At 41.5% G+C, this 26,328-nt stretch overlaps 1 protein-coding gene across 1 annotated transcript; it reads left to right on the top strand.

Annotated features, from left to right (window-relative positions):
• The first annotated feature begins 95 nt into the window (after window positions 1–95).
• On the top strand, window positions 96–26,192 carry LOC136436494 (NEDD4-binding protein 2-like). The gene is made up of 17 exons (XM_066430497.1): window positions 96–484; window positions 7,565–9,905; window positions 10,135–10,253; window positions 11,174–11,262; window positions 11,530–11,606; window positions 13,854–14,012; window positions 14,472–16,831; window positions 17,098–17,183; window positions 17,542–17,599; window positions 18,184–18,416; window positions 18,954–19,075; window positions 20,826–20,982; window positions 21,524–21,721; window positions 22,104–22,171; window positions 22,489–22,589; window positions 23,259–23,397; window positions 24,123–26,192. The coding sequence occupies exons 1-17, from the start codon at window positions 244–246 to the stop codon at window positions 24,166–24,168; spliced, it is 6,594 nt and encodes a 2,197-aa protein (XP_066286594.1). The 5' UTR covers window positions 96–243; the 3' UTR covers window positions 24,169–26,192.
• Window positions 26,193–26,328: the final 136 nt, after the last annotated feature.

The following is a 26,328-nucleotide window of genomic DNA, read 5'->3' on the forward strand; positions in this document are numbered from 1 at the left end:
ATTGTATAATCATAATTGTATTGGAAAAGTGTCAAAGAAATTATTGTTTTCCTTTAGTAAGAAGAACAATTATAGGCTAAAGGTCAGATGTCGTGACCTGAAACGTCACGCGCGCCAACCAGTGAGTGTGAGCCAAGGACTTCCTTGTTATGTTGTTGTGAAGTTGACGACATTTTATCTCCGCTGTTTGTGGGTCTATATGTGTCAGGTTCCCCAGAGTTATTCCAGTAATCCGAAGTATCCATGCCACGACGCCGAAAGACGGGAGCCAGGGGTGGCAGCCCCGAAAAACAGGCGGCGAACGGTGCCAACAATGTGCCAGAGGGTCGGACAATGTCGACATCTTCGGACGATGGCGCGGGAAACGCCGCGGAACTCAGTCCCAAGGAGCGGGAAAAACTCGTGGAACAGCTCCAGGAAATGTTCTCGAAACAGTTGGACCCGGGAGTGGTGTACATCGTCCTGGCAGAGAGCGATTTCAAAGGTAAAATCGGGGCCGCGTATTTTTCAAACATCTTGGTTGTAACAAAATGTTCTTTGTTCGTTACAAGAAGTCGTAACACACGCATGTGGCGCCATTCTTCTCGACCAACAAAATCACCTGGTGTTCTACCCCGGGGCAACAACTTAACCACAACAATCGCAATCTGCGTTCCGCCCATTTCAGAGCGATCATCGGTTGATCTGCGTATGAAAACATCTCTTTACCATATCACACACTAGTCGTATACATGTAGAGACGCAATTTGTGTTGGGCCATTTTTGGTGACATCATTTTTTCAGACGTGGCTGTCCCGCGCTTCTGGTGTGGAGTGGACCGGAAGTAAACATTTCAGCATGAGTGTTCACATTCCACTGATCGTATATTGCAGCCATAACAATCAAACATAACATTCTCGTCCTTTGGTCTACTACATGTATTATCATGGCAACGAGCACAATTTTTATGTAAAACTTTTATGTTTTTACGTTCTATGATTAACAATAAAAGCAAGATTGACCTTTGGCTGCTTTATTTTCAGTCTACCATTACACAATTACACCTGTAACCATCCTTTGATGTAAAGAGTACTAGTATATATTTTGAGATCTACTGTGAGGTCTAGACAATTATGCTAATGTTTGCAACCACACCACCTGTAGATATTTCCATACATAAATAATGCAAGTCATCATGTTCTGTGGGTGGTACCTGTCCAACGCTATCAGATTTCAGGCGAACATTCCAACCTTTGCTGATAAATGATCCTCTGCCAACCCCATATTCATTCATTTGTGAAATACACATAAGTGGATTATCATAAACTTCAACACCAAGTCAAACATTTCTCAATTGTTGTGTCTATCTGAGGTGTAGAACAGGTGTTAATCACAGGTTATCGCTATTATTCTTCCATTTATTGTTACATGTACATGTAGTGGACTACTAAATAGATTTGTATTTTTGTTGTGTTTACCTATGTTGTACAGTAGGACCGATCACCCTTTATTGTTCCTTATATTTATCACTATGTATTTAGTCATGTTTACTATTCGCTTCATGGATGCATTCAAAGTGGACCACAGAGTGGATATCAGATAAAGATGTGTTTTCTGGTAATCTTTTTCCTGATCTCCAGATAACACACTAATGATATTATCAAACCAGCATTCTTGTTTTAACCCTCTGCAGTCTCAAGAAGCCTTTTTTGCTCCCAGCTTGTATTGGTCATGGTATTAAGTAACATGTCAAAAGTTAGGGGCTGTCACAGTTGTGCGTATATGAAGTCCATTTGAGTTCAGTATTGGCATTTTTGGGGCTTGGGTAAAGTTTCGACCGAAAAAGTAATTTTTTCGGTTCAGTAAGCAGGCTGTACAACAGTGGGTCAAAGCAAAAAACTTCTTCCCCACAAACTTAACCTAAGCCAACAAAAGGCCAGTACGGAACTCATATGGACTTAATACACACACAAATATGACAGCCCCATTTAAGACTTTGAAGAGGTAACTTGACATGGACGAGAAACGACAACTCCTACAGCCACATATAAAGAGTACTGGCCATGTGTATGCGATTATGTCTTTGGAATTGTTCCAGAACAAGGATACATCCACTGTTTTAAACTTGGCTGTTTGTGCCAAAGATCACATGTGATGCCTCCAAGCACTTCTTGGAACAAGGGAAGACGATGCCCAGTTTGTATACTCATTTCATGGGATTCAGTAGGTTGGAATGTTCAGGGGAATGCAGGCACTGTTTCAGTGAATTGTCATCATGCTAAATCAACAAATAGACCTTGGTACTGTGTTTTTAGAAGGAAGGACTATTCCATTCACTGCATGTGGGTATGGATTTTGTTTAGTTTTTATTTATTTTATTTATTCAAGATGAAATTAAGTTATTGAAATATCTGACTTACAGTTATAAATTTGGGAAATATATTTCAGAATTAAGGTTGCAGGTCAAGGAAAAAAAAAATTTTACAAAGGAAAGAGGTGGATCCCTAAATGCATTTTTGTGAATTGTCTCCCATATGATACTCAAATTCAAGATTTTATTTTTGTCCATTGAAGAAAAAATATTACCAACTTTATATTTTATTACCAGTTTCTTAAAGCCCCCGTCACAAATCAAGAAATTACCTCGGCCGACTTGTCGGCGAGCTCCAAATGGCGATTTTCGGGCGAAGTACGGCCGACGTCCTGTCGATTCTATGGGCTTCGGGCGAATTTTCGGAGCTCGGCCGACGTTCGCGTGTCACTGGAAGCTGCGCTTAAATTCAGCGAGGCCTCGGCGACGATTTTTTAACTCGCACAGCTCGTCAACAGTTTGCCCGTAGCTCGCCCGAGCAACGCCCAGCGCTCGGCCAATATTCGGGCGGGCATCCGAGGATTTTAGACCCGATTTTTGGTCGGTCGGAGGTCGCCCGAACTCTTCGGCCTCGTGCGAGCCTCGCACGGGCCTTGAACAATAATCGGACGACCGTCGTCAGTGTTCCGGCCGACTCATGAAAAGTAAGGCGTGCTTCGGGCGAGCGTTGTGCAGGTGTTGATGGGAGCTTGGACGGGCCTCGGCCGAATTCCTTCTTGTTTATAGATAAAAGGAAACGACAGTTTGGTTTATAACATAAGATGATAAATGATACTGCAATATTAACTAATACTAATTTCAACTTGTCGAAGAATGCTGCCAAACTTTTCTAATGAAAGACAATTCAATGCAAAGTTAAATTTTCATTAAAAAAAATTATAAATAAAATGTTGACACCGAAGACAATGCTTCTTGTTTCTATTTTGGTATTGGTTTGGATGTTTCAATTTGTATATTAATGAACTGGGGCTTGACTTTTGAGGTTTGACTTCACTTCCTGAGTTTTTTCTCCACAAAATGACTAGTTGAAAGTCCACTGAGTCATTATAGATCTATGTTTGTCTGCCGAGGCACGCCCAGGCGTCGGCAGGGCGTCGATAGGCTTGTCAACGGTCGGTCGAAGCTCGGACGGCGTTCGCCCGAGCTTCGGTCGATTTCTATTTGGTGAAAATTTTTGGATCGGGGTTAAACGACTGATCTGTTGACTTTGTGGCTCCTGCACTTGTATTTTGATTGGTCTATAACAAAATTCCTCTTTATGTGATTATTTTCAGTGTGCCCACCTACTTCACTTGTGCCCTACAGATTTGCCACAACTCAGAAAGTAAAGTTGGTCCAAATTTGAGATTGTTACCAGGCCATTTGATTCTGACTTCGTCCGTGTCCAAGAGATGGTACCGTCTTATGTGGGATTTATGATTATTAGCGTTCGACGGACGTCGCCCGAGCTCTGTTCAATTTGTGACGGGGCAGGTTTTCAGTGAAAAATACGGTCGACGCTCGGACGAATTTGAAATTCGGCGAGCTTCCGGCGATCTACAAAATCGGCCGATGCTCGCATGAATTGTGACGCCGGCTTAAGAATGTACTAGTGCCAGGTGGTAACATTCAATCATTGTCACCTTAAGAAAGAAGCAATTATTCACCTTCCCGAGAATTAAGCCTGGGGCAGTAGTGCTGTAATTGATAGATACTATCTGTGAGGCCAGTAATACCTGGGAGTCAGCAAAGGTAAACAAAACTTCTGACCCGTCCAACTGGTCAACTGGTCATCAGTGTTGCCAGGCGACAAATTTTAGACTGACCAGGGTGTGGTAATTGTGTGACGCAATGGTCAGTTGAATCGTTTTGTTCCTTTTTTATTGCAATTTAAATTTAGGAGACAAAACTTATATAGATTAACTGTAGATTCATTGATTTTCCCTGTTGTTTTAGTTACCCGTAGGAAGTGAGTGAGGAAGGAATAGGCGGCTTTGCTGTGTATTGAATTTGCAGTTAAAGCAGTTCTGTAGTATAATAGTATGAAAATGCATATTAGTATGCGCCGACATGAATTCACAATGGACAGGTCCCTGAAAGTTACAAAATTTACATTAAGCTTTTTTGTCTTTGTAAGTGTCAACTACCGTATTTTCTTGATTAAAGTACGCACCCCAATTAAAGTACGCACCCCTGATTTGGGGCTAGTTCAAGACAAATTTGCAGAACTGAAACGTAAAGGCAGAAACCTCAAATAAAGTACGCATCCCTTCTCCATTGATCTGGAACACATTTTGAACAGAATAAATTCAAATTTATGGGGTTCCTTCTCTTTTCTCTAGGTAATTTTGCTTATATCAAGGACTTCTACATAATGCCATTCATTAGATTCATAAAAGATTCTCTTGTTAACCCCGGCGGCAACATCTCTGCTAACTTGAGAATTGCCTACGACAAGTTGCAAACTTCTCAAACTGGCAGGTATTGAGCCATGCATTGCTGCACCACAGCTGGGTTCCTGGCTTGATTGAGCAAGGGTTTGAGGTCCTCTTCCAATTTGTCCGGCAATAACCTTAAATAAAGTACGCACCCTGACTTTGGCAATGATTTGTGATGCCTTTTAAATTTTGAAATGTTTAAAAAGTGCGTACTTTATTCGAGTAAAAACGGTATATTTGTTTTGGTATACAGTGACTTTTTCTCTTGATCATGCATGGTTAAATTTTGTCTCTGAATTGAGATTAATGTATACATGTCTAGTCCCTATGATGTGAGTTGTCGGTAACTCTAGTAATCTAGCAATATATTATCTTAAGCCCACAGGGCAGAAACTGCCACAAATTAACATAGATGTATACGTCTAGCTTGGGTGACCTATTTCAGGTCCGAGAATAGGTGCGTCATGAATGAGCTATAACTAGCCTGACCTTTCTCACAGCCAGAATGTGTGTCCTACAAACGTGATGCTGACTTTACAGTTGTTTGTATACCTCACTAAGCTGGTGTGAAAACTATTACTCATACAGGTAAGCCACAGTCCTTTCAAAAATGAAATTAACATTCTAATGGTGGATGATTTATTACTTGGCTCTGTGACAGTGTTTTTGATATGACCCTGACTACAACTGCTTATAGCCCTCCCCCGACCTCAGTATGTGTATTAGACTATAGTTTAGACGGCTTTAAAAGCCACTTTACCTTCCCAATTAATGCACTTGATTCATAATGCTATTTTCATGGCCTTGATAGCCTATGTCCTTGATTAAGTGTGTGATGGAGTAGAATCACTCAAGCTGCAATTGAAAATTCATGGCTTAGTGGTAATGGACTTTTCAAATAATGTTCTTGGTAACGTTTATGTTTTTTCGTATCCTGGGTTGAAACTTTCCGAATCTAGTTTTGAACATGTTGAGTACGAGGGTATTTGAACACAGTGATGTGATAGTCGTAGGAAATACGCTAGACGAATAGGTGATTTTTTTTCAAATCCTGGGATGAAACATGGATTTCTGAATGTAATTTTCAACATATTGTTTGTGAGGTGACTTGAAGCCATTGAAAGCCATTGACGTATGCTTTAACAATTGTGACGGTGGTAGGAAATACACTAGAAGACTTACGGTGATACTTTCCGTACTCTCAACACGTACGGAGAACTTATATGGAAGTACTACGCAGGAGAAAGGACACCGTGACGTAATGCCTCAGGTAGGCTAAGTGGGGATGAGAACAAAGTGCAGGCTTCAACACATGCCTCCGGGACCTACTTACAAACCACAAGTGATATACTGGGTCACTGCATTCAAAATTGAAGGTCTCCGAGTAAGTCTTCAAAAGCGAGTTACATCATCTCAACAGAAAGACGTGTGTTTGCTTTTAGTCAAGCCTCAGGGTGCATGTGACACTTCAGAAGTGTATATTTCTGTAAAAACCAGGCAGGCTAGTGTTCTGAGTGACGTTTTTGTTAGCTGTCATGAAAAGTAGAACATAGCTTAAGATTTCAAGGCTGTCGTTGAGTTGTTCAGTCTACCAGACACCCACATAACGCCTACATGTAACACGTTTCTTTCTCGGATGTCTCAAAGTCAACCAAGCTGGGTACTAGCTAGGAACATTTTTTATACCTTAACACTTGAAGTGAAGTAGGCAACATGTTTTAAGGCTGTCATTGAGTCGTTCAGTCAACCAAACAACCACGTAAAGTCTGCATGTAAAACCCCACTGCAGATTAACTAGACAAGAGGAACAAATGCATAGACTCAATTTGAACCAAGGCCAAACCAGCCCTCTGGCTGTATCAGACCAGAATACTAATTTACGGAGGGGAGATTATATAGCAGGGTAGGTCATGGCTGTGTGGGAGGCTTTTCTGTGGTATTTTCTATAACATAAAGAGTGGTCTATGATGATCACAGTTGAGCTTAACTGGTTTTTAATATGTTCTTTGTGTTTGGTTTGATCTTGAAAGTCAATATCTGTAACATGTGCAGACGAGATATGGTACATTGCATGATTGGTGTTACCGGTATGTAGGTTATGACGTCAGACTTATATCATGGTAGCTAATCTTGTGTCGTATTTGTTATCATCTGAAAGGTCAGATGTGAATAAGAATTCCAAGCATCAGACGATGCTAGTAAGAATATCTACTCCTTTACCATCCTAGTTTTATGCTCTTCCACACATCTGTATATCAATTCCACACATCTGTATATCAATGTATTATAACTATAACATAATAGCTGTTATACAATGTTTTGTCTGGGTGTCAAAAATGATATACTGTAGAAGGGGAAATGTTTTCCATAGTTTTTATGTCTGCGGTTTTCGTGGTGATCTCTTCACCGCAAATTTAAGATCACCACAAAAATGTTGGTTTTGTGTTCTGCCCGCCTACTCCCTTGTTTCCACTAAACCTAAAACTGCCGCAAACACTCCATTTTCTCTCTACTGTGAAATTAAATCCCCCAAACAATTCTTCTCTTACAGTGAATGTAGAAAAAACTAACAACTAGGAAGACAACTGTTGGTGCCAAAATATGAGACGTTTAGGATGTGATTTTTACTCGAAATATTGCATTTCTTTTTTGCAATGAGAATAAATGTCAAATCTGATTCTGTATTGATTGATGTGGCTTTATGTTTATTTGTATGGAAGAATGTTAAAGATGTCATCGATATATGAAGCTGATATTAATATCTGACATATCCAATCCTTCTCCTGTGTTTCTCCAGTTGAAGAAGCAATGGAAGACCTCCTCATGCTGGCATGTGAAGCTGACAAGAACAGCAAACCCGGAGCAGGCCCGTCTCCCAACGTGTTCTCTCAGATAGCCACCGAGCTGGTCTCAAACAGAAAACACCCCTCAGCTCAGCCAACCAAAGAATCAAAGTCTGAGTCTCAAAATACATCAAGTTCTGTCCAAGATGCTTCAGCTCCAAAACCAGGTGCTACTGGGCCGGTTTTAGAACAGGCTTCACACGCAGACACTCCACCGACCACCACTGTGAACAGTACGGCAGGGTACTATAGTTTCTACGGGGCACCGCTCGGTTTTCCATCCGAAAGCAGATTTTCTGACCCATCTGTGATAGCAGTCGGTACGATTGACTATCAGGCATCGAGCAAGCTTGCGGGAGAAGTGTCTGGAAAATCCCCGTCTATAGAACCAGGTGCCTCTTCATCCAATCACAGCAAAGACTCCATAAAAGATGGAGTTGTTGAAAGCACTGTCCCCCCATCAAAAGATAGTTGCCCTACCGATCACCCATCCCCAAACAGTCGCTCTTTTCCAGTCAAGCTGACTTCTACATCACCTGATAGTGATGCAAATCTACAGACGGACAAGGAATTCCAGAGCGTCCAAAACTTGCCTTCGGAATATTCCCTATTTGGTGCTAACTCCCCTCATGTTGCAAACGGACACGCTCACCATGCAGGAACCTCGCATACCTCTGGGGGCATGGACGGCTCCCCGATGGCCCACCTTCGCCAAGAAAGCAATGTTGCTGCTGACTTTACCTTCCCCACAACCTTGAGAACAGATGAAGGTCAAGAAAACAAGTTGCTCCATAGAACTTCTCTTGTCAGCAGGAAGTCTGTCGGAGCAGACAGCCCATCTACAAGGATGCTTAAGAGCAAAAAGCCCAGGTTAAACCTTAAGATACCATTCGGGGATGAGAACACGCATATTGAGATTTACAGTGAGATTCAGACGCCTTTATCTCCCGGTGTGTTTGACTTTGATGATGAAAAGCCCTTGGGTAAACCGGAAACTCCGAAAGTCAAAGACCCCATCTCAAAAGCTGCTATGGAAGCTTTCCAGTCCTTTGTAGAAACTGAGGTCCCAAACAATCACAAGGACAGCTTTGACAGCGCGGAGGATAGCGATGACGATGCCGCTGATATCCTCTTCTCCCTCCCTGCTAGCGTTAGAGAACTGTCCCCCTCCCCCGAAACAACAGAAGATAGCTTGCAGGCAAGCAACAATGCTATACCTTCAGAACATAGCCAGTCACTTACAGAACCTCTCGAAAAAACAGGGACATCAACAGATAAGTGTGCTATGCCCAATGAGGAAACAGCCTCTAATCATTCCAAAACCAGCAATACAGAAAATTCTTCCGTACCCCAGTCTCCTACTGAAGAAGATAACAAAGATCAATCAGCTGATGTAGCTAGTAAGTCCTCCAAATCATCCTCCTCTTGCTCCTCCCCAGATAAATCTGCCTCCTCAGCATCAAAGTCTCCGAATCTCCTGTTCAAAATCCTCCCCAGAGTAATGAATTACCCCTCCGCTGCCTCCTCTCCAGACACAAACGTCGAGGCAGACAAGGAAGTGGCAGAAATTATGGAAAAGGCCCAAAGTTCAAAGTTATCTGTTGACGTCCCTGAGTTTGTCCCCAAACAGGGACACCTGTTGACACCGGGGGACTTTGTACCCCCCATGGTGCCAGCAGGTCACCCTGTTCCCTACCCCTCTGAATACGCAATGCACTTTCCCCACCCACCATCCGACCCATACTGGCACCCACGGTTTGGAATACCGGTCCATCCCCCGTTCTTCCCCCATCCCCCTCGAATGCATGTGTACGGCCCCCACATCGCCAGGTTCCCTCCCCACATCCCCATGTACCCCGCACGCCCAGTGGTTTCTTCCCCAATCCACCCATCCATGATGAAAGGTGGAGCTGGCTCCCCACTTGTTCTCCCCGATGGTAAAAGCCCCCAAATTCCTAACGAAAGCCGCCTCTTCGGACCCCCTTTTGTCATACAAGACACCCCGTTTGTGTTATCAGATAGCCCATTTCCTAACAAAGAGGCGAACACGCCGTCAAAGTCTAGCACAAAAGAAGAGAAAAAGTTAGCAGAGATGGACAGACGCATCGGCTCACCACTAATCATGTCGGACGGAAAGCAACAGGAAAGCGACACGGCCTCAGAAGCGTCCACGGACGACACGAAAAAGGAGAAGAACGTTGCCAATCCAGTCGGGAAGAAAGTGAAAAATGCTGGGCCCAAAAAGCTGTATGTGCTGCGCGGATGTCCAGGCAGTGGGAAAAGTACTCTGGCAAAGTAAGACAATTTTACCCTGTTCAATATTCCAGTCTGTGTGATTTCTCTCCTCGTCTGATCCAGCTTTGGAATTGAAGAGGTAATCGTGATAATTTGCTTGGTTACTGGAATTTTGGGCTGTAATATCTTCATATAGATAACCTCAAGACTGATGTTATTCCTGTCTTGAAGAAACCTACAGTTGGACGTATCAAATCGTTTTTTCAGGAACGTATTGTTGTTTTTCCAGGAAATTGAAGGGGAACAAGGGCGTGATTTTGAGTACAGATGACTTCTTCATGAAAAAGGACAAGTACGAGTTTGATCCCAGCCAACTTGGAGATGCACACGCTTGGAACAAAGACAGAGGTAACCTTGGTATTCTCTGGACTGGAAAATTACAAATGACGACCTCATCTTCAGACTATTAAGATTGGTAATAGGGATGGTAAGATTTTTAAAGGTACAGTTTGTTAAAAGCAGTGAATACACATGAATACACATAGGGGTTCATATCAAGATAAAAAGGGGTAAAGGTAAAGGTAGTCACATAGTCTTTTTGACCATGTAGGGCCACATATTGAATGTTGTTATCCAATGTGCCTATGGCACAGTATTCCAAGGCAGAACCCATACCTGACTTCATCCACTGCCTTCTACCTCCCAAACTGAAATCAGGCAGCCATTTTTACACCTGAGTAGAGTTAGGAAAGTCGTATTAAGTGCCTTTTCCAAGGACACAACATTGGCGGCATGTCGGGATTCAAATCAAGGATGTCTGGGTTCTGGGCCAAACACCCTAACCGTTGCGCCAACACAATGCCAACAAAGGGGTAAAAAACTAAGCTTTTTAAATGGAAGAGGCATTGTAGTTGTTGATCCTGCATAAGCATACACTTGGTTATTAGCTTCTAAAAAGCAGTTGATTTGTGACCCAAGGTTGAACCCTGTTTGTTTGTTTGTTGACCTGATGGCCTTCAGACTTTCAGGACAAATAGGTTAATTATTGATGAATGGATAACAGTTACTGTTGTTCATTTGTGACGAAACAGATGATGAAAACTGACAGGTTGTCAAAACGTCCTGGTGCATGTACATGTTTCTCACAACACTTTATTAAACTGTGAATTCCCCAGTTTAGACTTTTACATCATTAGGGGTTATATTTTGCTGTGGCATTCAGCAAGAAGGGCATGTATAATAAACAAGTCAACTTTTTTTTGCCCTCATGACTGAAATTATTTAGGGGATGGGAAATGTTTTTCAAAACAATATCTCTGTTTTTTCAGCTGAACTAGCTATGAAAGTTGGTATGACTCCAGTCATCATCGACAACACCAACACTGAACGATGGGAGATGAAACCGTATGTCATTCTGGTACGTGGAACTCAATTGCAATATGTTAAACCTATTACTTCACATGTATGTACATATGTGTGTGTTATTGTATGTGTTTCTGCCATTCCCAATATACACAATGCAGCATTGCCATAAATTGTCAGCGGTACATTGTCTAGGGACTCGAGAGCCAAGGTAATGTATTGGTGTGACTTAAAATGGCAACATGTTTCACTTTTCTGTGATAAAAATTCACAACGAATATACTGGTAAGGTGATGTCAAAATTTTTTCTCCTCTTCCACAGGGGGTAAAATATGGGTACATGATTGAGATCCGAGAACCCAGCACACCCTGGAAGTTCAAAGTCGGAGAGCTGTCCAGGTGAGTCTTACAGGTGTTGCGGCAGCCACGCCCTGGGATTTCTATTTTTGGCCCTCACTTGTCATTCATGATTTCAAAGAGAAGCCGACCAATCACGTCATGCCACCACTGGGGCATGTTAATGCTATAGACAAACAAGGTGATATATAAATATTGGGGCTACAAATAGAACAAAGCCTTGATATGGATACTAATTCTAGAAATACATGTTTATATTAGACTTGTAGTACCGCTGATTGTGTAATACTATACTATTAGTGATATTTTTGTTGGGGTAAGTGGATGTTAGAGAAGCCTAGCAGTCAGAGAACCTTATGATCTTTAACCTTAACATCTACCTGGAGATTCAGTTACTGGGGATATTTAATAGAACAGAGAGGAAAAATAGATTTGTTTTCTAAAAGTCATTATTGTCTGTACATTTTATTGTCTGGGAATGCGTTTTGCTACCTGTTTTGCCACCCCTTCTATAACTAGAAAGGCAACATTTGCGAGCAAATACAGCATGTTTAGCCATACTCCTCGCCATGCAAAAAATGGACTCCCAAAATAACAATGGACCATTCTAAAATACTTCCACTAAAAAAATGGATCAAACTTGAGTTTAAAAACAATTATCAGTCTCTCCATACAGGAGTAGAGTCTTCCAGTAGCACCTCAACACAATATGGACCAGTCCAAAACCATATCCACTTATTAATTAACAAATACACTTCTGCTAACAAATGGACTTTTTCATAATCATTCCAGCTCAAAATTGAAATAAATAATTACAGAATCCTCCCCTTGCAAGAATGGGATATTCCGTGCCATCTCCATGTAAACTAGACCAGTGGAAAAATATCCGCTGAAAATTACACTCTTGCGCATAATCAACCCAGTTCAAAATTGAATTAAAAAAGATCAACCCCAGGGAAGAATGAAGTTTTCCATAGTATACATAATGATATATATGAAGATTTGACAGGAGAAGAAGGAAATGACCAAAAATGGGTGAAATATAAAAATGTGACACCCCTTTGTTTGAATGCATGATTCAATAGTATACACTTTGGGTTGAAAAGAACGAAACCAAAAAATTCTTTGTTTAAAAAATCGTTTTGAAAGGCTGTATGGCAAACATTTGAATGAGGGCCTGTGTACATGCCAAATTCCACATTATTTTGGTTTAATACATATATGAACTGGAGATGTGTATCTTTTAAAAAAAAAGAGTGAACAAAGCCATGTACATGTAATCACATGTCCTAGGAATTCCCATACCATATTTGGCATGAATACTAGCCTACACCTGCGCCATGTAATTAGATTAACTCAATTGACCAATCAGGTGGTCGCAAGGCTCACAGGCATGCAAGGCCAGGTGCAAGGCACTTGGGGTCAATGACCTTTAGGTCATATGTAGTATTGAAAGTGACAGAAGTGGCAAATATTGTCAAGAAAGCCCAAAATAAATCGTTTTGAATAAATGTATGCCAAAAATGGGAATGTAGTCCTTTAAATATTTGTTCAAGCCACATATACAGCAAATTTCAGGTCATTCGGTTGAAATACCAGGGCGCAGGAGGCCAAGATATGCTAAAAATAGCCTAAAAACCTCAATAAAATCACTTTCAAGGTCAATGTCAAAAAAAGGAAAAGAACGCACATTGGTTTTTGCCTACATTACCTCTGTACCAAATTTCAGGTCATTTGGTCAAAAAATGACAGAGATGAATCGATTTGAAGATTTGACAGGAGGAGAAGAAGAAGAAGAAGAAGAAACATGAGTAAAAACAATATGTTTAGCCATACTAGGTATGGCTAAACATAATGAATGGTTAATTCAGACAAACAGACATATAAACAAGTAAACAAAAACTTCATGCAATATCCTCTATCACAGGCGCCATGTTAGGGCCCAGATATTGGCAATTCAGAAAATCAATTTAAAAGATTGTCCGTCTTCTTTAGTATTTGAAATTCTCCTCCCGGTGCTCATACGATTAGCTCCCGGCGTCTACTTGTTACCAGATCTTGCGTTGAATTTAAGTCCAGGTTAAAGTCACCGCGGGGATCGGCTGGGTCCAAAAATAGCCCGGCAGCCGCAGGGGCCACGTAGGGGTCACGCCCAAAAGTACCCCAAAACATCCTGTGAACCAAAACATTACCCTCACAAAGCCATAAGGTAATAATGTTTATCAATTTTTAGGAAAAGAAGAGACCTTATCAAGGGATCCTTTACATGCTGTGCTTTTGAATTAACAGGAGAAACAGCCATGGTGTTGCCAAGGAGACCATCAAGAAAATGTTGGACCGTTATGATAAGAATGTGACTGTTGAGAGCATCATGAAGGGTATGACTGACCAGAAGATTGAGCAGCAGCGTGCATGCAAGGAGGGCGCCAAACAAGCAGCAACAAGCAGGTAAGAGATTTTTGTAAGCATAATAAGTCATCTGTGTTGATAGAAATCATTACATTATGAACCAATCAGGGCTGTCTCCAGTTTTAGATTTCTTTCTGTCTCATTATTTGGAGGCCTATAAATTTTCGTTGTTAAATCTGTCATCCTAAACTTTAGGAAATACATTTTGATCAATTTCATGTCACAAAGTTAAGATTTTCTTTGACAGACGGGGTGAAATTTTTGTCCATCCCAACACACAAATTTCCGTCCCAAGACAGAGGGATGGGTCCTGGAGATAGCCCTGGAACCAACTGTAAACTTTAAATTCCACATGAGACATGACACCAAATTTTCAGCTGAAAATGAGAGTGTCTTCTGATTATTCCGAATCTCAGGTATGAGTTTACTGATAACATTTTCCTATGACATCAGAAAATAGTCAGTAAAACATACACTTTTTATTACTGTTTATCACAGTGTGAAGAATAAAGAAGTCACCCAGTCCAAGCCCAAGCAGCCCTTGACATCAAAGGGCGGCAAAAGTGTCGTAACCAACAAGCCTTCCCAGGATGCCTCTGGGAACAAGCCAGCGGACAGCTCATGGCCCTTCCCAGTTGTCCTCAAGGACAACAAAAAGGCAAACGCCAAGAAAAACAACAAGACCAAAGCCAAGAAGAAAGATGCAGAGGAAGAATGGCTGAAGGTGACTCATGGATCAAGACAAAAATCCCCCTCCCCTCTCACAACCAGAGAAACAAGTGTAGAAAAGAAACAATCTTCAAGCAAGAAGTCTGACATTGTCAGCGGTAAAGAAACGTCAAAGGTGGACAACAAAGCCACGTGTAAAAACGACCTGCCAGATGTTCCCAAAGAGATTAAGAAAGACGTTGTGAACAATGCAGCACAGGAAGCAGCAAGTTTGTTAGGTCTACTTTCAGACAAATCAGACCCTGTAAAGGTAGTCAGCACTGAAACCTCTGATTGGGACATTGGGTCTTCCCCTAAACCACAGAGGGACACGAAAACCAAGAAAGGCGATGTTGACTCCAGTTCACAAAGTCAAGTTGAACAGAAAACGCCTGAGTTGCCAAGAACTGACGATTCTGTGAATGTTCCCACTACATGTGATTCCCATGACACGTCTTCAGACCCGGCGGTACAGGACAGCTCAGATGACTGGGGGGACGGAAAGTCAGCCAAGCCCAAACGCCAGACCAGGAAAAACCGTCTGGCTGCTGTGTTCACAGTCAGCACAGAAGTGAAGGACAAGGCCCTGAAAGAGAACTGGAGCTTCCCAAGTCATCCCGACACCAAGGACGGCAATGGTACAGATGTGGAGACAACTACCTGCTCTGAAGTTCATCAGCCAGATGAAGAGGACCTCGTGGAGGAAGTACATGTAAGCACAACAGAGGCAGCGACCAACACCAATCCTCTGTACTTCTCCATCGTCCAAAGGGTGCAGTCTGGGACTCCAGTTGGGGTGGACGACAATGTCAGGATCCTCACAGGAAAGGTCACTGATGTACAAGCCTTGTCTGGTGAGAAACCTGACCCTCAGGAGGGGACAGAAACATCCCCGCCCTCCAGTCCCAAACGACAGAAGCTGAGGTTAGAGAAAGGCTGCTCCACGGACGACATTCCATCGGAGAGGACGCACACGGGCGACCTTGGCTTCCTGCAGAACTGCTTTCCCTCCGTCTTGGTGGAAGACCTGAGAGACTTCTACGAGAAGTGCAACCACGAGTTGGAGTGGACCATCAACATCCTGCTGGATTCTGGGATTGAATACATCGAACCTACAACATCCGAACATTCCAGAGGAGAGGACGGTCCCTCCAAATCTGAGACAGAAGAAGGGAAAACAACAACAACAACAGCTGCTGATGTAGATGAATCACAGGAATCGGAGACGACTCATGATCACTTAGAAGAGAAAACTCTAGCCCAAGAGCCAACAGTGGCCACTTCCACACAAGATGTTGACGCCTTGCCAATCCCTCCATCAATCAACATCTTTACTGGATTGCTGACTGCTGATGTAAATGAAGATGACATGTACTCGTCCAATCAGGGAGCTGCAGCATCAACCAATGAGGAGTCAGAAAACTCCTCAGGTGCCACTGTTCAGGAGAATGGCTTAGACACTAGCGCTGTGGAGCCAAAAGCAGAAACCCAAAGTAGTAGCTCAGAGATGGAACACTGTGATTCCAATGAGAACGTTGCCAGTTCCATTGTGCAACAACCTAAGTGCCAGATACCAGTGCCTTCCGCGTGTGAGAGTGATGAAGAGTATGAGTCTGCAGATGAGGGGTTACATGTTGCAGCGGAGGTGGACACTGCGTTGTTAGAGGCAGTGAAGGGAGGGGTGGTGCCGGGCAGTTTTGTCCCCCACCACAGCAGACAGAGCAGTCTCAGCAGCCTGACTAGCTCTATACTGAGCTCTCCAGATCAGGAACATCTTAGTTCAGTGGAGACTGATCATCAAGTGCCTGTGGATGCTTCAGAAAGCAGTCCGCATAATCAGAAGGAATTGATTCCTGCAAAACAGACTCAGGAAAATAACACTACAGAGGAAAAGGTAGCAGTTTGTGTGGAATCTGTAGAACCTCCCACCGCACACGGAGGAGAGACAATGCAGCAAACTACAGAGGAGGGTGTGGCAACAAGTCCCAAAGTCTCAGAGGAAACGTTATCGAACCTTAAAGAGAACAACAGACCGTCAGAGGGGAAGGCAGTAGGCCCCACCATGTCTGAACTGGCCTTGAGGATGGACCCGCAGTTCGCCAAGCAGCTGTTAGAAATCTTTGGACCTGTTGGCTTCCACATCTCTCCTGGTAAGAAATGTTCATTTCTTGTGCTGAAGGTTTTCCGTATACTGTTTGACTGTTTAATTTTGGATATACAGTGTTTGACAGTCGACAGACAAATAAACTCGAAATCATGTAGAAGAGTGAAATATATACTGCTGAGTTTAGGTTGGACTCTCAGAATTTTGGACTCGGAAATCATGGTAAATACTCTTTGCACGCTTTTGGTGCTTTGTAGCGTCCTCACTAAGTGTACATCAAAGAGTGTAAATCAGCCATTTCCTTTTTTTCAGGGTCATTGTCAGAAGAAGATCTGTATGTTCAAGTTGACTACAAAACAGCCAGGAGAATACACTACAAGTGGACGCAGACTCAGAAGGTAGAAATGTCTTTAAAAAACTTTCCCTGAAATATGGAACTTGTGGATGCACCCTTATCTGTATAGGTGGGAGTAGAAGTTTGCTAAGAAAGACTTGTGATCATTTCTTACCAGAAAGTCTGATTAGAAAAACATTGCAAATGTTTCAATTGACTTTTTTAGATTTCAACAAAATGCATGTATGAGACTAATTGGGTTGTTCAAAACCGTAACAAAATAGCGCCACCTATGGAGGTTACATGGTACTGCACCATATAGCTACAGTACCAAAAGATTACTTCATAGGAAGTGGTGTATGAAATTGCTAATTTCGCAGACTTGACATTGCCTAAAACCTCTTATGATTCCACTAATCTAGGCCAAGTTTGATGAGCAGGAAGAAGCTGTAGAAGCCATGGAAGCTATGATTAAAGAAGGTGAGCTTAAACGTTTTCCCTGTGGTAGCATTTGGGACGGTAACAGGATGCTTGTTCCATTTTTGTTTTCATTTTTATTTCGCTGGTCTGCTCCATTTGTTGCCTGCAAAAACCCAAGAACCTGAAAATTGAATTGAACAATTTGAAGTGGCCTGACATAAATCCATGGTTATTGGTTTTTATTCAGTACGGATCTCACGGGCAACACACCCAAATTTTGTCCTTTTTACAGACTGAGGCTTTACAACATAGTCCAGGTAAAAACAATGACATGTTACCAGTTTGATGCTAGCTTGAAACATTTAGAAAACCATTGCACAGTTAGAATCTATTCATAGTTATGCAGTTATCAAGGTGTATGATATAACAGCTAAGTCCTGTGGGAATTACCGATTGATTGTCTTGTTGTAGAGTCAAATCGCACAATGAAGGAAAGAATTGCTAAGCCTCTTAGTACATGTACATGCTTTTGGTACACTGATTGTCCCAGAGTTTCTAAGCATGTGTCCAGTGGCAACTGTCCTAGTGGGTGCCACTAAGCCATGCAGAGGAAGTGCAAAACTAAATGTTGTGATGTCATTTAGATGAGGCCTTAGCAAGAAAGCTCCAAGAAGAAGAAGACTTGGCAGTGGCGCTGCAGATGAAGGAAAGGGAAGAAGAGTCAGTAAGGCATTCCAGGTCGGCACGACACAGGAGTCCTGTCCGATCCCTCGCCGCGCTGTCAGCGGAGGTGGGACAGAGGACCGCGCTGTCCCCTCCCACACTGACCGACATCATGGATGAACAAATGGCGCTGGAGGTCAGCAAACAGGAACAGGTACAGATTCAGTCTCATGGCTCAATTGATTTGAAAATGTATGCTGTCATTTCTGAACTTGATGTTAAAGATTCCCATTTGACTAGTGAGATTGGAGACAGATGAAATCAAAATCTAGCTATGATAACTTCTTGATGTCTTGTAGTGAAAAAAGTTAAAGTGATTTTGATCCATTATTGACTAAGATTAAACTTTTCATCCACTACTGTAAAGAAATTGGGACTTCAGTTCACCAAAGCTATTCTTCCACTGGTGGTGACAGAGAAAACAGACACTATTTATAGGTTCATTGTATGGGGAAAATTCCCTCTTTTTAGCAAGCTCAATGAACAGTGGACCATGGTTTAACTTCCCGTCCTTAGCTATAGGACTGTGACCCTTCCCAATAGCGTGAATGTTGGGTGAGTGACAACAGCCAGGATTCAAAATCCCAGCCTCTTAGTCCAGAGACAGGGTCACTAACTACAGGACTGCATATGTCACTTTGTAGTGTATGTAAACATGCAGTTGATGTTTCTCTAACCACTGTTACTGCAGGCCCAGAGTGCTGGACCTCGACAGGATGAGACTCTTGCCACCAAACTGAAGAGAGAAAAACTCTTCAGCATGTTCCCCCGGATGGACAAGGGTGTACTGGAGGAGATATTCTCTGCTAACGGGTGAGTGAAAAATCATCCCTAGCAATATTATTATGGACTTGTACCAAAGGACCTGTAAGCATTGAAGGAAAGCCAAAGAACACATAGACTAGAGAAAATGTTGGACAAGATTTCAAACAGACAACATTTTTTCATACCGTAAAATCCCTATTTACGTACGCACTTTTAAAACTTTTCAAGTTGCAAGCAGGTGCTCCAGGCCGACGCCAAAGTCAGTATGCGTACATTAGGAAGGGTTCTTCCTCGGAAAAATCGCATAACAGCTTGAGAGTATGGTACATCTTCTTGCAAAAGAAGTGTGGAATGCTACCACACAATCAATCAGTAATAAAGAATAAAGAATACATAATATGTAAATTGTTTGACATTTTCTACCCAGAAACATTTTCTCAGTAACCCTTTGAGTCGATAAACATCATCGGAAGGATGATCATGTCAACCTCTAACTATCCACCAAAATGCTGGAGAGGGGGTGCGTACGGTAGGAGGGTTTTTCCCCTGAACGTTTCAACTCACTGAGTCAGGCCTGCAATGGTCCCCAAATGGGGGGTGCGTATGTTAGGAGGGGTGCATACGTAAATAGGAATTTTACGGTAGTTATCAGGGCATGTTTCAACATAGATTGTAGACTTTTGCTGTCATGGGGACAAATTTCCTCAGAAATTGTCAATTTCTTTTAGGTACTGTTTTCACTGTACTGTAGTTGATAGTTCATGTACCTTGCTGTCTGATGTAAATCTGTTTCACAAAAAAAGCTCACCCTTCAGGGCTCGAAATACATTTTTGGAAATAGGTGCACTGGTGCACCCAACCCAAAAAATTAGGTGCACAGAAAGAATTTTGGGTGCACCACATAAGATAAAGTTGAATATCAGCAAAACATAAGTTTGACGCTACTGCCTCTCTTTAGAAACTTCAATTCAACCAATTAGCAAGGGATGCATCAAATAAAGTACAACCAAAGGTTATATTGCTTTTTCTGATACTTACATTTCAAGAATATTCTATATACTAGTGTACAAGAGAACCTTTTCCATATAGAGTACAATAATATCTAGGTGCACCAGTGCACCCACAGTCAAAAATTAGGTGCACAGCTCCAATTTTGGGTGTACACAGGTGCACATGCTCCCAGTATTTCGAGCCCTGCCCTTTTAGGTGACTGCGGGCTGTCAACACAGCCATTGGCAAATATGGAATGTGTAGTCAATACATGTATGTGTATGTTTGAACAGCTCCAAATTGTTTGTATTGCATGCTGTTCTAAGGACGAAGACAGCCCTAACAAGGTACCGATAGACAAGATTCAAGTAGGACTGGATATTCCTCAAAACTTGTTTTTGTCAACCTACAATGTAGTACATGTGAGACAGCAAAATGATCAATGTTCAGCAGACATTTGAAAGCATTTTTGATGAACATACAGTAAATGGTTGAAGTTTGTTGTTTAATTAGAAATCCATTAGATTAGGTTTGAAAATCTAATCTATTTTTCCTGGATTTATAAAAACACAGATTGTACATACACAATCATGATTACAAAAGAGCAAAATACAACATGGACATACAATACATGTACATTATGACTACAATAAATCAAATCATGAAATATCACAGCACAAACATGTATTTGGTCGTCCGTCGTGTGCTTCCCCTTTCTTCACCACTGAGGCCTCCCTCCCCCCCTGCAAAATTGAGTACCAGCATTCTCTGTCGCCAACAGCAGATGTCATTTCTCCATCTGTGTTAGGTACAAGTTGGATCCCACGGTCAATGCTGTCGTCGTGTCGGACCACATGACCGCGGAGGCTCCCCGTAACGTGATGACTGACGCGGCGCTGAAGCTGTATGAAGACCAGCTGATGGAACAGGCCAGGATACAGAGTCAGCAGGAGGCAGAAGCACAGGTAAGGTTTGACTGGTCGGTGGTGTCAATAGAGATATCAGTGGTTCTTACACTGAGATAGATACTGTGGCTGGTGATGTGAGGTGCACGTTTCCCTATGTTTCGACACCCCTAACCCTAGCCCTAACGTAGGGGTGTCAGAACATAGGGATGTTGGAACATAGGGTTGTTGTTGTTGTCCACAAGGTGCATATAGAATATCCACGAATATCCACTCTCCACCAATCCACAAATCTGGAATGTTTTTAAGTCAATACACTGATCCAAAATGACATAAATCTAATTTGAAAATTTGGAACAGATTGACAGTCCAGACTGACCTGTTATGAAATATCCACTACCTGCCGCAAAATAGCAACCCTGACGCAATGGGTTGCTATATTCACTACTGCAAACATGTTCAAGGAAGTATCCCGTTTATGTCTAAGACGTTTCAGTGCTGTACAAGCATTTTATAACTGCTTTTGTAAGGTGAAAAGTGTGTCATCTCTGTATCATCATTTGTCTTCTTGGATTTACCTAATTTTCATCATCATATGCAGGCCCAGGCCAGTGCCCTTCCTGCTATCATTGTGGTTGACCGGAATGCAGAGGCCTTCCAGGAGACTGAGGAGCCAGACTATGAGGACTTCAGGACTGAGGCTACCATACATTACAAACAGCGGCAGGAGTGCTTTCAGAAGGCTGCGACAGCCTATCAGAAGGGGCAAAAGGAACTGGCTTTCTACTACGCTCAGCAGGTAAGATACAAACATTTTCAAGGCTTTATCTAGCTTGAAATACAATGTATATAAAGAGGGCCACTCAAGAAAGTGTAAATGAAAGGGTTAGAATCAGGATTATGATAGGCAAAAATGTTTCACTTTTGTTCAGCTTGAAAACTCTCCAGCAGAGACTTGGAAATGTATGTGAAAAAAACAACCTTGGAACGACTCTTTGAAATATTAAAGAAGATTGTATGATATTTGGGTAGAGACCCAACATTGTCCAGATTTTTCAATACCTAAATTACCATTCTTGTAGTAGAATTGCAATATCTGGAAGAAAAACCTCAAACAAAGAGCTGTATAACATTGCACCAATTATAAAAAAAAATATGTTCCACCTTTTTTCCCCAAACAGGGACACTTGCATACAGATAAACTGAGGGAAGCAAACAGGAGAGCGTCAGAGAAAATTCTGGAGCTCAAGTGAGTATATATTATGGGGTCATAGGGACTGTTGACAGTAACAGTCCTCCAGTTATGGCCTTAGATTATTATCATATGCTGGTAATGTACATTGTACAACATCACAATTTGAGGTTGTTGTCTTTTTTAGCCAAGCAAATTTTCGAAGATCCCTTAAGTTTTATAAACATTTGTGTGCTGGGATAAATCTGATTGGTTTAGAACAAAACTCTTCAAAAAGTGACAAATTCATCAAAGCCTTCTACAATATTTTCCAGAATTGCTCCTAGACTAAGTTGTCCGTGTAGTTGAATGTTGAGCTATGCTCTGTCCTGTAGGAATGCTGGACTGGACCAGCTGAACTGTCTGGACCTACATGGACTGCACGTCAACGAGGCCATTGATGCACTAAAAAGTGTCTTGAAAGAAAAGGAGAGAGGTAATTACAATAATAACATCTTTTAATAAGCTGGTTCACATTGCCAAGTGTGCATGGGCAAAGATTAAACCTCTAACTAATCAACAGTTCTTTGTCTAGATGTGGTTTGCTACAACTAGTAGGTGGATCATGTTTAGGTCTAAGGGGCCTTAACCTCATGACAGTACCTGCAATCCCCTGGAACTGTGATGAAGCTTATACATGTAGACCTTTGACACCTATGTAATAGGTTGCATTGTTTCAGAATACTTGACAGATCCCCTTTTGCAGTTGTTATCTTTGTTATTATCATTATTGTTTTCTATGATTTACGGCAGTCACAAATCTTTGCCTGACGTTTCTTGTTGTGAAAAACTAATGATGTGTGCACAGATGTCATCCATAAAATCAAGTCAGTGTGGCCTTAATACCCGAAAAAATCAATCAGCGGACGTGTTTGCAAGCTCTTCATGACATTTCCAGCAGTAATATTCCCAGTGTTCTGTCAACTGTCGTACAATTTTTAGGGATTAGCCGATGTTCGCAGGTCTCTGAGCCCTGTTCAACATGATAGGGTAGATTTTCAGGTGTTCTGTTCTATTTTAGAATAAGGCGGCCTTCTGGCGATCACAAATACAGCCAAAGCTCGTCAACTGTGGTGTTGAAATGTATGTTTAATCATCCCCTCAGAACTTCACCATGCCAGCACCAGTCGCCACCCTGTGGCCAACTACATCTGTGTCATCACCGGGCGGGGCAACAACAGTCGCGGAGGCGTTGCTAGGCTCAAACCTGCTGTGCTGAACTTTCTCCGCACCAATGACTACAGGTAAGATACTAGAACTCTTTTATAGTACAGTCAAACCTGTACAAGTGGCCACCTCTACATAAGGACCATCTATCCAATGTGACCACTTTTTGGTGGACCCGTATAATTTAAGATAATTTTTCACATTGACATTAGCATAAAAGACCTTGTCTATAGCGACCACCTGTCCACACAGACCAGATTTTATCAGTCCCCTGAGTGGTCTTCTTAGGCAGTTTTGACTGTATCATAATTCAGAAATCATGTTGAAGTCTATTTCTGTTATAGAAGGCATAGCATCAGTGGAGAATTGTTATTGTTCTGTCTGTGTTGTGTGTTTGCACTAGGACATTATAATGTCCTTGCTCTGTATCAACATAATGTAACTACATGTATGTAAGTTAACTAATTCACTCCAAAATCCATGTGAAGTTTTGATAAGAGAAATTTGTCAAATTGATTTATGCATAAGGCAATAAAGCAATGTTTTCCAAACAAATTGTAATGTATGGATTGATGTTGACCAACAACCAAATTTGAATTGAATTGTGTCCAAAACAGAAAAGCAGCACCGAGGATGTATACACATGTAGAAAGGCACCTCTTCTTGTCTTGTTTTAACCCATTGTCCTTCTTATTTTCCTGTGTCCATTTATAACCATGCAATATCTGTATGGATAAGGTTATTGATAGGTACATCTAGTGCAGAAGACATATCAGTAACAAAAGTGTTTTTCTATTTCCAGGTTCACTGAACCACAGGTGGGACTGGTGAAGATCACCCTGAAATAAACACCAACGTTCAAACTTCAACAGCTTCAAGCTCTTCTTACCGGCACTGATATTTTGTAGATGTTTCTAGATTTCGTTGTCAGCCACATCTTGCATATGTTTTGATGATACGCTAATTCAATGTCATGTGATTACTGTAAAATTTATAATTCATATGGAACTGGGACCAGGATTAAGTGGTTGGAACATATTATCTGGTGACGTATTAAGGGGAAAGTGGGGAGACTGGAAATATTTCCTTGCACTCTTCTGACAGGAATGGGATAGAATGATATTCTTTGTGGTATATGGAATGTTTATATGGGTTAGTGTTGCAGGCAATTTTGATATATCAACATAATTTTGGACTTATGTATTAGAACAGTTGTGTTCGCTCAGATTTATTTTAAGTGGGGAGTCATAACGGTCATAATAAACTGTTTGGGAAGCCATATTGTATGATGTTAGACAAGGTAATTTTATTTTAACCTTGTTCCTATTATGGTCTCATCCATGCATTAAAGCTGTAATGGTTACAGTAGAGGTCAGGAGAAGGAGGGTTAAACAGATTAGGGTGGAGGGTCATTTTGTATGCATGTGTCTTCAGAGATCACAGGTCTTGTGCAAGGTTTGCCAGACATGTATTTTGAAAAATGCCCACCTGTACCTAAGCTTGCCAAGGCATTATGGACATTTTCCTGTCATAGAGGAAGTGTAAACTTGTACAGGTTTTGGACATGTTTGTATATCTTGGAACATTTATATATTTTGGGACAATCCTGTTGCGGAGTGGACTATGATTATGATTAAACTTTTAATATTTCATTATTATTGTGGGATTACGAGAAGGCCATGTGCAGTAAATAACTTGTTTATCAGACCTGCTTATTTTTATTTGTTGCAAAATCTGAAGAGAAAATTTCACTTTGACATGTTTTCTCATAATATGCTCACCATTTATTATGTGGTCAGTTTAACAGGTTATTTAGTTTACATGACCAAAATGGATCTTAGTCTTTATGTCAAGGTGCAATATTGTGGGTGTTGGGTTTTTTCATAGTGTTGTTTTATGTATTTGTTAGAAATGGTGGTAAATGAATTTGTGTGGATAATTGCTATTTACATATCAGGCTGAAGCGGTGGAAGGGAAGGGATGAACCATGAAGGATTGACGGGGGTGGCAGAATATTTTTCACTCTTTCTATCAAGATGTGAAAATTATTAATAATCTGCTGTGATGTATTTTTTTCCTCAACCTACATGTATAATGCACAAAAAAATCTTCTTCTCAGTGTTTACTCTTAAATTCCATTCCCACCCCCAATCTTCTATGGTCCATTCCAATGCACTAATTTACACCTGGATGGCATTAAGGGAAAGTTGTTGGAGGATTTTGCGGATATTTATGTACACAGAAATGATATGTAAGAATGGAATTTTATCATGCACAACATGTGCTTATTGTAGTTTGAATGTTATGCATGAGTTCAGGTGCTTGTTGATTAGGAGGTGTTATGTGTTATTCAGAATTTAATGATATCTAGAGCTTGTCCACCTGGCATTTTGCATGGGAAAATCAGGACTAGGATGGGTTTGGGTGAAAATCTGCTAGACAGAGTTGTCAACCTTTTTAGCGAAGTTTCAGGTAACTTCTGGGGAGTTGTTCTCTGATTTCACAATGAAGAAAAGTCTTGAGGACAGTGACTTTTGTCCACAGATGATGAACTAGCAGTACGATGGGAACAGTTGAGTAACCGCAGTTTCAGCCATGACTGCAGTACCAATTGGCTCTGCTAGAGGGAGGTAGAGTTAGGTTGGACTGGACCTCAAACAATATGTATATCCTGCTGCACTTCCTATGTTAAGACAAATGTCAGGTACATGTGTTGACTAGTTGCCTTAGATGACACACGTGTTTTAAGTATTTTTCTAAACCAGCGAAGCACGTTACACGCATGCAGCAGTTGATCTTTGTGGGTCGGAGGTTTTATACACTGCACTTTTGTACCGGGCCATTTCAGGAATAAAATTTTTCTACATTGCAATTTTGTATCTTTGTCTTGTATTTTATAGGACACCAGTGAACTGTGTTTCTATCCATATATAGGGTAGTAGTAATTTTTGTATAGAAAACAATAATGTACCAGGGGCTTGATGGAGTATAGTGATAAGACAATGTAG

Source organism: Branchiostoma lanceolatum, chromosome 6, assembly GCF_035083965.1.
Source record: "Branchiostoma lanceolatum isolate klBraLanc5 chromosome 6, klBraLanc5.hap2, whole genome shotgun sequence".
Taxonomy (NCBI): Eukaryota; Metazoa; Chordata; class Leptocardii; order Amphioxiformes; family Branchiostomatidae; genus Branchiostoma; species Branchiostoma lanceolatum.

Excerpts from the sequence above, each read along its gene's own strand:
- LOC136436494 (XM_066430497.1), top strand. The coding sequence starts at position 244 with ATGCCACGACGCCGAAAGACGGGAGCCAGGGGTGGCAGCCCCGAAAAA. Across the intron at positions 485-7,564 it reads GGCAGAGAGCGATTTCAAAG|TTGAAGAAGCAATGGAAGAC; the intron begins GTAAAATCGGGG and ends GTGTTTCTCCAG. Across the intron at positions 20,983-21,523 it reads AGCAGGAGGCAGAAGCACAG|GCCCAGGCCAGTGCCCTTCC; the intron begins GTAAGGTTTGAC and ends CATCATATGCAG.